The sequence below is a fragment of the Cydia splendana genome, chromosome 7 (assembly GCF_910591565.1).
Source record: "Cydia splendana chromosome 7, ilCydSple1.2, whole genome shotgun sequence".
Lineage (NCBI taxonomy): Eukaryota > Metazoa > Arthropoda > Insecta > Lepidoptera > Tortricidae > Cydia > Cydia splendana.
Window position 1 is genome coordinate 12,393,630 of NC_085966.1, and position 15,684 is coordinate 12,409,313.

Here is a 15,684-nt window from a genome sequence, read left to right on the forward strand (position 1 = left end):
CCCCCAGAACAGCTAAATTTACTCAATGATTTGGTTATTAAATTAAAAACAAAAATTGTCATCTAGGCTAGGCACATTGGGAGCGTAGACAACATGCCAAACGTTCGCGCTACGACAACGAAACGCTATCTTTGTCTCTCTATCGCACTAATGTGTAAGAGTGATAGAGAAAGAAAGCGCTAAAAACAGCTAAATTGTCCTAATGATTTAATTATTAAATTAAAAACAAAAATTGGCATCTTGGCTAGGCACATTGGGAGCGTAGCCAACATGCCAAACGTTCGCGCTACGACAACGAAACGCTATCTTTGTCTCTCTATCGCACTAATATGTAAGAGTGATAGAGAAAGAAAGCGCTTCGTTGTTGGAGCCCAAGCGATTGGCATATTGGCTAGGCCCCCAGAACAGCTTAATTTACCTAAAGATTTGATTATAAGAATAAAAACAAAAATTGGCATCTTGGCTAGGCACATTGGGAGCGTAGCCAACACGCCAAACGTTTGCGCTACGACAACGAAACGCTATCTTTGTCTCTCTATCGCACTAATATGTAAGAGTGATAGAGACAGAAAGCGCTTCGTTGTTGGAGCGCAAGCGATTGGCATGTTGGCTAGGCCCCCAGAACAGCTAAATTTACCTAATGATTCGGTTATTAAAATAAAAACAAAAATTGGCATCTTGGCTAGGCACATTGGGAGCGTAGCCAACATGCCAAACGTTTGCGCTACGACAACGAAACGCTATCTGTCTCTCTATCGCACTAATATGTAAGAGTGATAGAGAGAGACTATGCGCAACTCTACGGAGGGTCAACGTTTGGTATGTTGGCTAAGCACCCTGATCGGATGATAGAACTAGATAGTGTATAGCGGAACTCTTCAATGTGTACTATACCTAAACTATAGTAACAAATATCAAATCAATCCGACTTTTAAATAGAAGGGTGAAAATCAACTAACAAAATATAACCGATTGTACTACAAAAATTAACTTAATTCTAAATAACATTTTAATTGAATAAAACCTTAGTTAGAATAGGCCCACTTCTAGAATAATTATTCTGTTTTTTATTCCGCATTTAAAATAAGAGTCACATGATTTATTCACCTTAATTTTATTCTAAAATAACTAGTGCAAGAATAATTATAATTCAAATCGATTTGAATAAGAATAAAATTTCTGTTTTTATTCTTATTCTTATTCAAGTTAATTTTTGCCCAACTCTGGTCCCGTGTAAGTTATAAAAGTATGAGTGAAAATCGTGTTATAACTTTGAATTTGTATCTTGGTGGCGAAGGACCTGAGGGTCTACCGCGAACCATCTTCGACGTGATGCCTCGCTGTCATACTTATTCAAGTTAATTTTTGCCCAACTCTGCCAGATAGGCCTACTCGCCATTTTGATTACACGAAACTCGCGGCGTCAGTCGGTCGAGTACTGTTGGAGAGTGTGGGTGGCTTTATTATATGTCCATCGGACCACTGGCATAAATACATAAATATTTAACATATTATAATAAATTGTATTGTACCAGATACTACTTCACATATATTTTACCGTAAGGGTGAAATAAACACAAAAAATCTTTAGAATTTATTACACGGCTCAAAGTTTTAGATAAGTCCCTCTGACAACTAGTCACTTGGACAACGGAAGTGGTTGTCCATAGGACATTTTGGTTGTCTGTTGGACTTTTTTAGATTTTTATAGGGTCTGAAACAAATTCAATAAAGTATCAGAAAGCACTAACGTACATATATATGTTGGTGCTTTCTGATATTTTATTAAATTTGTTTCATTTAGTACCCTCTTTAAGATTTATTATTAATATTTCCATTGGACAACCAGATATGTCTATGGGACAACTAAGTTGTCCCTAAATTGAAAAACAGATATCTTTATTTTTTTCTTTGTAAATTAAAGAGTAGTTCATTTTTTTTACAGGTACAATAACACAATATAAAACAAAGTAGCAGGAGCAATTTTCTTACATCACTATAACTATTTCGCGTTTTAATTAAAAAAATCCGATTATGTGAAATATGAGTTGTCCAGGGGATAAATTTTAGGGATATATTGTGAAATTTCGTGAGTATATGCCATATACAGGGCGACTTCAAATTGGTAATACAAAACACTTGATTGGGACTCAGTTAATGCGCAATAGTATACTACAGTAACTCCGTTGTTAAAATTAGCTGTGTTTAATTATCGCTAATTTTCAAATAAAACAAATAATTAAACTCCCGAAGTGTGGTTACCCCACATTAAATACCTAACTGTCATACCTGTCACTCGATGTTATCAATGTAAGGTAATAATTATCGATATCACTGAGTGACACTCGTGTAAAGGCCAGTGCAGACGGGCGGGGGAATTATGGTGACAACCGCTCTAAATTAAAAATAATGCCTCTAAACGGCCATACTATCGTCACCAATTGGTATTCTTACGTCCGCACCTCCATTTTATCGGTCATAATTCATAATCTTACAATCGAATAAAAGGGGAATCGGCGAGCCAAATGGAGTTTGCAACCACACCACCTGATTTGATCAGACTATTTAACCAGATTGACGCAAAACTGTTCCCGTCTGGACTGACCTTAAGCTGTTTCGTTTTAAGTACCCTGATACAGTCGACGTCAAATATATGTTTACGTTTTTCGCCTTATTACAAAGAAGTAAGGTGCAAAAGTGTATACTTATCTTTGAAGTCGACTGTACAATCAGTGGTAAATAATAAGCGAATTAATTTAAATTAGATAATTTATTAATGTACGTAATCTACCGATCTAGAAGCGCTGGTGGCCTAGCGGTAAGAGCGTGCGACTTGCAATCCGGAGGTCGCGGGTTCAAACCCCGGCTCGTACCAATGAGTTTTTCGGAACTTATGTACGAAATATCATTTGATATTTACCAGTCGCTTTTCGGTGAAGGAAAACATCGTGAGGAAACCGGACTAATCCCAATAAGGCCTAGTTTCCCCTTTGGGTTGGAAGGTCAGATGGCAGTCGCTTTCGTAAAAACTAGTGCCTACGTCAAATCATGGGATTAGTTGTCAAGCGGACCCCAGGCTCTCATGAGTCGTGGCGAAATGCCGGGATAAGGCGAGGAAGAAGAAGAGACGTAATCTACCGAATGTAACACAATCTTAAAATACGAGTACCTACGTTTCAATACTTTCAATAAGTTAGATAAGTGGGCACCTACTTTAAATAAACGTATTTTAAGATGTGTTGAAAATGACCACCGCTTTTCTGGACACATAAGTCTGATGCATATGATTACTCTTGAGATTCTTGATAAATTCATTGGTTTTCACAGAATTGAACGCCTCAATTATCTTTTGGCGAAGTTCATCGAGGGTATTTGATTCCCGTGCGTACACTCTCCTTTTAATTTCGCCCTACAAAGGAAGTCGAGTCGGCCATGCGAAGATCGGGACTTCAAGGCGGCAATGCGACTGGGCCGTTGCGTCCAATCCATCTGCCAGGGACTCTTCTGCCGTCCTAGTCTAAAAGGCAGTTTTTCGACAAAAGCTAGTTTCGAGATAATCGCAAAAAACCAACCCAAACATCTTTCTTGAATTTCTACGGATCGGAAAAACTTTTTCCATTTTTTCTTTTTGTATGTGGTAGGTATATATATGTACTAATTTTAGGTATTTATAGTATGTTTCTAAACAGCTCAGTTTTTTTTTATTTTATAAAAAACACTTTAGATTAGTATTAAGCTTAAAATGTGTAGGTGGTACTAGTCAAGAAGGCGGTAAACATGCGTTATGCGGCGTTCTAAGTTAGTTACGAAGTAGAAACTAGGTAAAAACGCCGTATATGTCACATGCTGCCTTTTTGCTTAGTAACAGTGTATAATTCGCACTTGAAATCCTAAGTTAAAAGACCTTATAGTAGCTATTCGGCCTTTTTGGTTAGTATACTAGGAAAAATTAAGATTTTGTCCAGATTTTCGACTAGCGTGCTAGTGTAAAAAAACGTATACCACCAAAAACACCGAATATACGGTTTTATAGATTAGTATTTATGGAAGAAATGGGAATAAAAAACAGTCACGTAGTTTAAATGTTTATTTAGAAAACGAGGTCCAGCGATTACTTTTTGGATTATAATCTTAATTACCATACAAAATTAACACATAAATTGGGTTATTCCCACTAGTTACCATCAAGTTGTTACCAGTGCTAACTAATGGGATTTGTTTCCCAGTAGTTACCCCTACAATTTTGTTAGGGTTCAATAAAGCCTCTATTTTTATGTGTTAATTTTGTATGGTAATTAAGATTATAATCCAAAAAGTAATCGCTGGTCCTCATTTTTTTAATAATAGCCTAGTAGTATAGTCCACAACATATATGCCTCAAGTACTGCCTGCATAAAACTACAGTCTCCCGGACCATCATTCAATATAAAGAAGGGCGTCAAACAAGGTGACCCGCTGTCGCCCAAGCTGTTCACTAGTACCCTCGAACAAATATTCAGGAAGCTGGCGGCTGGATGGGAGAACAGAGGTATCGACGTGGGTGGACGGCGATTAACAAATCTCCGCTTCGCCAACGACATAGTCTTGTTTTCGTCTTCAGCCACGGAGCTCGGCGCCATGCTACAAGACCTAAGCAAGGCAAGCCTTGAGGTAGGATTAATGATGAACATGTCAAAGACCAAGCTCATGACTAATAGCCCAAAAAGAAAAGTGGTAGTGGATGGAGAAGAAATGCCATATGTCCAAGAATACATTTACCTAGGTCAAATAGTCTCTTTCCAGGCACGACAGGACAAGGAGGTCGCAAGACGAACCGGAAGTGCCTGGAAAAGCTATTGGTCTATGAAAGAGCAAATGAAGGGAGATTTCCCTATTTCTCTAAAACGAAAGCTCATGGACATGTGCATTCTTCCCATCCTGACCTACGGAGCACAGACTTGGTCCTTGACATAAGTTCAGAAATCCACCCTCAAGGTTTGTCAACGCGCCATGGAGCGTAGTATTCTCGGCGTGAAGTTGACCGATCGCATCAGAAACACTATACTACGCTCCAAAACCCAAATAGCTGATGTGGCTGAAACAGCCGCCAAGCTGAAGTGGGACTGGGCGGGACACGTTTGCCGTATGCCGGATGACTTGTGGGCTAAAACAACAACCAATTGGGTCCCACATCAAACCCGGGGTCGCGGCAAACCTCGAAGGCGTTGGCGGGATGACCTCGACGCCTTTGACAGGAACTGGTGGGAGACGGGTCAAAACCGGGATACCTGGAAAGGGGGAGGGAGGCCTTTGCCCAGCAGTGGGACACTCTAGGCTCATATAAATAAATAAATAAATAAAGTAGTATAGTGTTTTTTGTTCATATAATAAAAGACATTTAAACTGTACTGTAAAAAAATGTTGGTGGTTACTACTAGGAAAAAAATCCCACCTTTTACCAGTGGTAACTACTGGAAAAAAAATTCCCAGTATTTACCACAAAACCGAGTTGGTGGTAGCTACTGGGAAGAAAGGTGGGAAATAAATTCCCAGTAATACCACTGGTAACAACTTGGTGGTAGATACCTAACTAGTGGGAATAACCCCATAATATGTAACAAATTTTTAAAGTGTACGGTCTTTCTGATTTTATTTGTATCATAGGCTAGATTTACTCGACTCTACTAATGACATTACATGTACTTCTAATGAGCATGAGCAACGAAACTTAAAAGAGTCCGCAATAAGCTCAGCCGAATTTTTACTTCCCATAAAAACGGAGATTCGTACTAATTTTAAAACAACGTGTTGGATTGTAATAAATTGCACATACAATAACATGAGGTATATCTATACCAGTACCTAATTAGTTTATATTCCAACAAAACTAATGAAATAGAGGAAAAATAAGTTTTGTTTGAAAAACTTATATTCGCTGTATTTTTTAACTATGGTATCTGAAGCTACACATTAATTACAGGCATAGATATACCTTATCCTTTAGTGAGTACAAAGTTTTAGAGCAATCTAGCTAATCGTTTTAAAATGAGAGCGTAACTACGTTTGTATGGAGAACCCAGCTTGCTGCTGACTTAAATCTTAGCAACCATTTACCTTTGTAGGTATGACCAGTTTTCGCATACACGTAACTGAAAATAATACATAATGTTTTACCGAATTCGTGGCATCTCTAATAGTTATTTTAGTTTGTTATCAATATTATAGGCATCGAATCATCGAGAATTTCATCGCACGGTAAGACGTTAGCGAGCTATGTAGTCTACATTAGCAATAAAATTAAACTCGTATTAATTCCTGCACATACTCTGTCATTTATTTAATTCTAAAACGCATTTTAGCGGTTGTAATTAAAAATCAGATTCAAATTTGAATAAAATTATTTTTCTATTAGATTACAAACTCGTAGCTTTTACTATTTTAACATACAACTATTACTTAATACACAAACATACCAACTTATTTTAAGATACATATTGTTTTTTTAAAAAACGTAATAGATAATACTGCAATATATAAATACTATGATAAATAAAACGTAATATAATTTGCAGTAATTAATTTACTATATTTCTGTTCGAAATCTATTGCCTAGATAATAAGAGTGACGTCAGGTGACTTACTAGGCTACCAAAAGCTAGTGAGTAGTTAGATATTGACAAACTACAATAAAAATAATTAAATTCCGCTTGAGGCATTGCTTGGGGCCCATGGTGCGATATGAACTAGATAAAACCCACTTAGGTATTTAATGGCCTAATATATATATATATGTATATAACTCTCAGTTGGTTTTTGGATGGACCCAGGTTCCATACAAAGATGCCCAGGTCCTTTGTCCTGGTTATCTAAATACTTAGGCGGAAAATGTTATTTTGTCCATAAGAATTCTCATTAAATTTCCCTTTAAAACATTTTTCATTAAGATTTAAACTCTTCGTAATGTCAAATACCTACTTGGCTTATAGGGAATTAAACCCGATAAAATTAGCTCTAATATAAATTTGATTTTATTTAAATAAAAACAGTCAAACCGTCGAATGAAAAAATAAAACTTAAACAACGTTTGCTGTAGAAAAGTACGTATGAACAATTTCACCATCACAAACTACGCTAGAAAGACGTATTTGCTGTCGAGCGTAAGTATTTGCGAGGCAATTTTAAAGTATATACCTTGATAAAAATGATAATACTCGAAGGTACTAATTGTAAACACTACATATTATTGATAACATATGATGGTAATGCAATAATAAAGTATTTTTCTTACTTTGGCGTTCGGTCAATATTTCGCGCGCAAAATGCCACCTCCGCTCGCATACCGGCAGCCACAAGCCTGCTTGCGGCTGACGGCTTTTACTTAGCATAAGGGTGTCTTTCGGCGCGCGGGGAGCATGACGAAGGTTGGAGCATATACTGCGTTATAGACTAGTTAGACGCACTTTCAACCTTTATAAAAGTTTGTTTACGTTTAATACGACGTCCATACAAAATAAGAAGAACGTATAACATTTATACGTTTCTAAAGACTATTATGGTGACGTAAAAAAGTTAAGTGATACTAGGCTTAAATGACGTATGAGACATTTAAACAACAAAAAATATTATACGATTTTTTAGACCAGTATCAGATCTAAAATTATGCTAAAGATCCTAATCTTAAAGCGCGTATAGCGTCTTTTACGTATTTTTAGCCTAGTTTTTGGCTTATACGTTATTTTAGGTTAGACACGGTGGATAAGATTTTACGCAAACCAGAGCGTAAAAAAACGTATAGCTGCATATACGTTGTTTTAGCCTGGCTTTGTAAAATAGTCGCTTTTAAGACTAGGAACGCTTAGAACATTAGTGCAAATACGGTCTTTTTACTATATTTTTCTCGAAAACTAAGCCACTTATCGGAAAACGGGCCAAAGTGGTCGATGCATCTCGATCTCTACATTACGAATATCACAAAAAGTCAATTTTGGCAAAATGTCGAATAACTGCCTTTTAGACTATGACGGCAGCGTAGGTCAGGATGGGAAGAATGCACATGTCCATGAGCTTTCGTTTTAGAGAAATAGGGAAATCTCCCTTCATTTGCTCTTTCATAGACCAATAGCTTTTCCAGGCACTTCCGGTTCGTCTTGCGACCTCCTTGTCCTGTCGTGCCTGGAAAGAGACTATTTGACCTAGGTAAATGTATTCTTGGACATATGGCATTTCTTCTCCATCCACTACCACTTTTCTTTTTGGGCTATTAGTCATGAGCTTGGTCTTTGACATGTTCATCATTAATCCTACCTCAAGGCTTGCCTTGCTTAGGTCTTGTAGCATGGCGCCGAGCTCCGTGGCTGAAGACGAAAACAAGACTATGTCGTTGGCGAAGCGGAGATTTGTTAATCGCCGTCCACCCACGTCGATACCTCTGTTCTCCCATCCAGCCGCCAGCTTCCTGAATATTTGTTCGAGGGTACTAGTGAACAGCTTGGGCGACAGCGGGTCACCTTGTTTGACGCCCTTCTTTATATTGAATGATGGTCTGGGAGACTGTAGTTTTATGCAGGCAGTACTTGAGGCATATATGTTGTGGACTATACTACTAGGCTATTATTAAAAAAATGAGGACCAGCGATTACTTTTTGGATTATAATCTTAATTACCATACAAAATTAACACATAAAAATAGAGGCTTTATTGAACCCTAACAAAATTGTAGGGGTAACTACTGGGAAACAAATCCCATTAGTTAGCACTGGTAACAACTTGATGGTAACTAGTGGGAATAACCCAATTTATGTGTTAATTTTGTATGGTAATTAAGATTATAATCCAAAAAGTAATCGCTGGACCTCGTTTTCTAAATAAACATTTAAACTACGTGACTGTTTTTTATTCCCATTTCTTCCATAAATACTAATCTATAAAACCGTATATTCGGTGTTTTTGGTGGTATACGTTTTTTTACACTAGCACGCTAGTCGAAAATCTGGACAAAATCTTAATTTTTCCTAGTATACTAACCAAAAAGGCCGAATAGCTACTATAAGGTCTTTTAACTTAGGATTTCAAGTGCGAATTATACACTGTTACTAAGCAAAAAGGCAGCATGTGACATATACGGCGTTTTTACCTAGTTTCTACTTCGTAACTAACTTAGAACGCCGCATAACGCATGTTTACCGCCTTCTTGACTAGTACCACCTACACATTTTAAGCTTAATACTAATCTAAAGTGTTTTTTATAAAATAAAAAAAAACTGAGCTGTTTAGAAACATACTATAAATACCTAAAATTAGTACATATATATACCTACCACATACAAAAAGAAAAAATGGAAAAAGTTTTTCCGATCCGTAGAAATTCGAGAAAGATGTTTGGGTTGGTTTTTTGCGATTATCTCGAAACTAGCTTTTGTCGAAAAACTGCCTTTTAGACTAGGACGGCAGTACGGAGCACAGACTTGGTCCTTGACATAAGTTCAGAAATCCACCCTCAAGGTTTGTCAACGCGCCATGGAGCGTAGTATTCTCGGCGTGAAGTTGACCGATCGCATCAGAAACACTATACTACGCTCCAAAACCCAAATAGCTGATGAGGCTGAAACAGCCGCCAAGCTGAAGTGGGACTGGGCGGGACACGTTTGCCGTATGCCGGATGACTTGTGGGCTAAAACAACAACCAATTGGGTCCCACATCAAACCCGGGGTCGCGGCAAACCTCGAAGGCGTTGGCGGGATGACCTCGACGCCTTTGACAGGAACTGGTGGGAGACGGGTCAAAACCGGGATACCTGGAAAGGGGGAGGGAGGCCTTTGCCCAGCAGTGGGACACTCTAGGCTCATATAAATAAATAAATAAATAAAGTAGTATAGTGTTTTTTGTTCATATAATAAAAGACATTTAAACTGTACTGTAAAAAAATGTTGGTGGTTACTACTAGGAAAAAAATCCCACCTTTTACCAGTGGTAACTACTGGAAAAAAAATTCCCAGTATTTACCACAAAACCGAGTTGGTGGTAGCTACTGGGAAGAAAGGTGGGAAATAAATTCCCAGTAATACCACTGGTAACAACTTGGTGGTAGATACCTAACTAGTGGGAATAACCCCATAATATGTAACAAATTTTTAAAGTGTACGGTCTTTCTGATTTTATTTGTATCATAGGCTAGATTTACTCGACTCTACTAATGACATTACATGTACTTCTAATGAGCATGAGCAACGAAACTTAAAAGAGTCCGCAATAAGCTCAGCCGAATTTTTACTTCCCATAAAAACGGAGATTCGTACTAATTTTAAAACAACGTGTTGGATTGTAATAAATTGCACATACAATAACATGAGGTATATCTATACCAGTACCTAATTAGTTTATATTCCAACAAAACTAATGAAATAGAGGAAAAATAAGTTTTGTTTGAAAAACTTATATTCGCTGTATTTTTTAACTATGGTATCTGAAGCTACACATTAATTACAGGCATAGATATACCTTATCCTTTAGTGAGTACAAAGTTTTAGAGCAATCTAGCTAATCGTTTTAAAATGAGAGCGTAACTACGTTTGTATGGAGAACCCAGCTTGCTGCTGACTTAAATCTTAGCAACCATTTACCTTTGTAGGTATGACCAGTTTTCGCATACACGTAACTGAAAATAATACATAATGTTTTACCGAATTCGTGGCATCTCTAATAGTTATTTTAGTTTGTTATCAATATTATAGGCATCGAATCATCGAGAATTTCATCGCACGGTAAGACGTTAGCGAGCTATGTAGTCTACATTAGCAATAAAATTAAACTCGTATTAATTCCTGCACATACTCTGTCATTTATTTAATTCTAAAACGCATTTTAGCGGTTGTAATTAAATAAAACGTAATATAATTTGCAGTAATTAATTTACTATATTTCTGTTCGAAATCTATTGCCTAGATAATAAGAGTGACGTCAGGTGACTTACTAGGCTACCAAAAGCTAGTGAGTAGTTAGATATTGACAAACTACAATAAAAATAATTAAATTCCGCTTGAGGCATTGCTTGGGGCCCATGGTGCGATATGAACTAGATAAAACCCACTTAAGTATTTAATGGCCTAATATATATATATGTATATAACTCTCAGTTGGTTTTTGGATGGACCCAGGTTCCATACAAAGATGCCCAGGTCCTTTGTCCTGGTTATCTAAATACTTAGGCGGAAAATGTTATTTTGTCCATAAGAATTCTCATTAAATTTCCCTTTAAAACATTTTTCATTAAGATTTAAACTCTTCGTAATGTCAAATACCTACTTGGCTTATAGGGAATTAAACCCGATAAAATTAGCTCTAATATAAATTTGATTTTATTTAAATAAAAACAGTCAAACCGTCGAATGAAAAAATAAAACTTAAACAACGTTTGCTGTAGAAAAGTACGTATGAACAATTTCACCATCACAAACTACGCTAGAAAGACGTATTTGCTGTCGAGCGTAAGTATTTGCGAGGCAATTTTAAAGTATATACCTTGATAAAAATGATAATACTCGAAGGTACTAATTGTAAACACTACATATTATTGATAACATATGATGGTAATGCAATAATAAAGTATTTTTCTTACTTTGGCGTTCGGTCAATATTTCGCGCGCAAAATGCCACCTCCGCTCGCATACCGGCAGCCACAAGCCTGCTTGCGGCTGACGGCTTTTACTTAGCATAAGGGTGTCTTTCGGCGCGCGGGGAGCATGACGAAGGTTGGAGCATATACTGCGTTATAGACTAGTTAGACGCACTTTCAACCTTTATAAAAGTTTGTTTACGTTTAATACGACGTCCATACAAAATAAGAAGAACGTATAACATTTATACGTTTCTAAAGACTATTATGGTGACGTAAAAAAGTTAAGTGATACTAGGCTTAAATGACGTATGAGACATTTAAACAACAAAAAATATTATACGATTTTTTAGACCAGTATCAGATCTAAAATTATGCTAAAGATCCTAATCTTAAAGCGCGTATAGCGTCTTTTACGTATTTTTAGCCTAGTTTTTGGCTTATACGTTATTTTAGGTTAGACACGGTGGATAAGATTTTACGCAAACCAGAGCGTAAAAAAACGTATAGCTGCATATACGTTGTTTTAGCCTGGCTTTGTAAAATAGTCGCTTTTAAGACTAGGAACGCTTAGAACATTAGTGCAAATACGGTCTTTTTACTATATTTTTCTCGAAAACTAAGCCACTTATCGGAAAACGGGCCAAAGTGGTCGATGCATCTCGATCTCTACATTACGAATATCACAAAAAGTCAATTTTGGCAAAATGTCGAAAAACTGCCTTTTAGACTATGACGGCAGTCTTGGTCCAAATGATAATTCACACTTAGAGCTAACTGTGCTGGTGCACCATCTTGCTGGAAATGGAGATTCTCCAAATTTTGCTCCGGCACCTTTTGTAGCAAAATCGGTAACACGTTTCTCAGGAATTGTTTTATTTAAAAATTTATTGTAAAATCAAAATCTTGCGGAAAATCTAATTTTCGATTGACAAGTGACAATTACTAATCAAAACACGTTTACTTCATAAATACTGTGACAGGTGATTGATAACCAAAGAGGAAAGTGTTCTTTTGAAATTATTTAACCTTCTTTGTTAATCATTATGTTATGATAACCATGTGAAGCCTAAAAAATTGGGATAAATAAAAAAAATATAAAAAAATAATTTTGATTATTTTAAAAGCATGAGACTTAATTGAGGGGCTTAATTAAGGGAAGATGTATCTAAAACATTGATTTTGTATTACCAATTTGAAGTCACCCTGTATAAAGATAAAAAATTATACAGCATTGTTTAATTAATGTAATTAAAATAATTGTTTAAACAATAATTGATGTCTAGTATGTTTAAAAATACTTTTGGATAGTGGTCCAGGGGACAAGGCAGATTTGGGCTGGTGAATTTTTTTCGTCTTATTCACTAAATTCTTAAAGAAACAGCTCTGCTTTATACATAATCATAAACTAGAGAAACTTATCTTTTAAATAAAGTATATAAATATGGACAATAACAAGTAAAAATAAAAATCCATAATTTCATCATGTGGACATTTAAAAGTTGATTCACCCTTTTACAATTTTCTTACAAATACAGATGAAAATTAATATAATAAAATTAATTATTTGATTAGTATAATAAATTAATTTTGGTCACAATAATAACTAATTGGGGCTTATAGCGAGTTTATGAAAAATGCCATTTAAAATTTCAGTTCACGTGTCGTATAGTTAGATTTTAGCGTAAATAAAGATAGTTCTACATGATAATTATCTTTATTAGCTATTAATTCTTTGCTAGTATCTGTAATATTGATAGTTATAAAGTCGCGACTCGTGAACAATACTTTACAAATAGATAACTCAAGCGGCTAGGTTACGTGTTTTTATCGCTGGATGTAAAAGGCAATTTATACTTGGTCAAGCAAATCTTGTCAGTAGAAAAAGGCGGCAAATTTAAAAAATGTAGGCGCGAAGGATTATCGTCTCATAGAAAATTTGAATTTCGCGCCTTTTTCTACTGACAAGATTTGCTTGACCAAGTATATATACTTACTTACTTACTTTTTGGAGCTATCCATAACTCAATACCTGCAAAATGGTACCTTTTCATGTTCAAGGATGACTCACGCTAGACTGGGCCGTGCCCGGGCCGAGGCGTCCGAAATGTTATTTTCTATGACGGCTGATCGGTGATCACGTGGTGCTTTCCATAAAAAACGACGTGCCGGAAGCTCCGGTCCGGTCAAGCGTGAGTCAACCTTAAAGCTTGTGTTATGGGTAATAGATGACGAATATGACGATATATATGTATAAGGTGCTACCTTATTATTTGCAGATATTTATACAGCTGATAGTACCTACTCGGTTCCTTGAGTATATTTAAGTATGAAGCATTATAGCTTTTACGATGTTTTTTTGGAGAAAACTGAAAAACAAATTTGCTACGTAAAACACCCTGTTAATGTGATTATGATTATTAAATGTGAACTCATTGAACAGATTCTAGTACCTCTTTTACCTAACACCTGTCTGGCCACTTCATCCTAATAACCTTTTGCAGTTTTCCCGCCGAACCGTAATGAAATTAAATTTTTTGTTCAGTAAATTAAAACAAAAAAAAAATAGGTAGGTACTTAATTAAATATTTTTAATTTCTATTTAAAGTTAATTGTTTTAAAGTAAAGTATCATCTGTTAAAATATCTGCAACTAATAAGATAGCAACTTATATAATAGATATATACAGATAAATATACTTAAATACATAGATGATAACAATCATAAATCAGGAACAAATATCTGTGACAAACACACAAATTTAAATGCTCTCATTACTTACACACCCATATATTATTATGGTATTCGTGCACACCCACCATTCGAAACATATGATAGATCCGTGCGTGCAATATGTTATCGTAAACCAAATGAGGAAATGAGGACCGAGTGAGGAACGACCCCATTTCTATGCAATGAAGTATGCCCATTCAATGGAGACGCCATGCAAATTATTGGGGGGACTTCAGGAAACAGAATAGAATGGGGCTTTGCTCCACTAAAGCAAAAGCCATAATTTGCACAAAATTGCTTAGGAAGTGAAAGTACTTACATACACTTGGAAAATATGTAACCTTCTGCGGCAGTGTAATAACAACAAAAAGTATTTCGCATAAGTAGAGAGGAACATTCAATAGGATTTTGTCGACGAGTGTTGCAGATGACATAATGTTATATTTAAATGCCCGTTTTTGGGGTTCCGCACCTCAAAAGAAAAAACAGAACCCTTAGTAATAGGATCACTCCGTCGTCCGTCTGTCCGTTTGTCTGTTAAGAGTTTTATCTCGGTAACGCGTGGAGGTATAAACAATAATAATCTGAAAAATAAATACACAAAACTTTAAAATAATAAACAATGAATATATTCAATAAAATATCACTAAATCTTGTTTGATGTAGCACCATGCAGGCAGGGCTTATTTAGTCGAATTCTAGAACTTTTTCGGCAGAGCCATATTCACCGTCTTAACCTCCAGATACGAGTTGACGCAGTCCATTCCACTGAAATAAGAAAAAAAAGTGGCATGTGGTTTATTTATGGTCAACGTGTAATAGTAAATAGAGTCAGTCTTTGCTAACGTTGCACCGATTTGAATACAACAAAGTAAGGAGTGTCATAACATAAGAAACGTCACATTTGAAGTGAAAACTTCTTTAGCGGCGCTGTGCACTTTTTTTGATGGGGAAAAAAATGTTAAACTCGCGACAGAGGGGCTACCGCGAAAACCGAAATTCGCAAATTGCGGGGATCTTTCTCTTTTACTCCAATGAAGGCGTAATAAGAGTGACAGAGAAAAATGCCCGCAATTTGCGAACTTCGATTTTCACGGTTACATAGCCCAGTGGGCGCAGCACGGTTCCATTTTTATCGTCTATCACTATGCGCGTCCCTTTCGCACTTACGTACTTGTTAGAACGTGACAGGCATGGTGACAAGGGATAAAAACGCGACCGTGCTAAGCCGCCAGGTCACATAACCGTAAGATTCGTAACACGTAAGACGAACACGTGACCTGATCGAAAAACTGTTACAATGTCATTGAGTTTTCACTTCTGCCGGCACTCCCGAAGTGCAACCCGTTGTTTTTTCATA

The 15,684-nt window shown here is 36.4% G+C and overlaps 1 protein-coding gene and 1 long non-coding RNA gene across 2 annotated transcripts in view; both read right to left on the minus strand.

Moving 5' to 3' along the window:
- The window catches only part of LOC134792184 (uncharacterized), a 596,557-nt gene that overhangs the window by 435,858 nt on the left and 145,015 nt on the right, over positions 1-15,684 (minus strand). The gene's annotated exons all lie outside the window — the stretch shown is intronic.
- LOC134792167 (aldehyde dehydrogenase 1A1-like) overlaps positions 14,975-15,684 on the minus strand; it is a 71,371-nt gene continuing 70,661 nt past the window's right edge. The window contains exon 11 of the mRNA XM_063763402.1: positions 14,975-15,092. Within this exon, the coding sequence (XP_063619472.1) occupies positions 15,023-15,092 (70 nt within the window). The 3' untranslated portion in view covers positions 14,975-15,022. The remainder of the gene's footprint in view (positions 15,093-15,684) is intronic.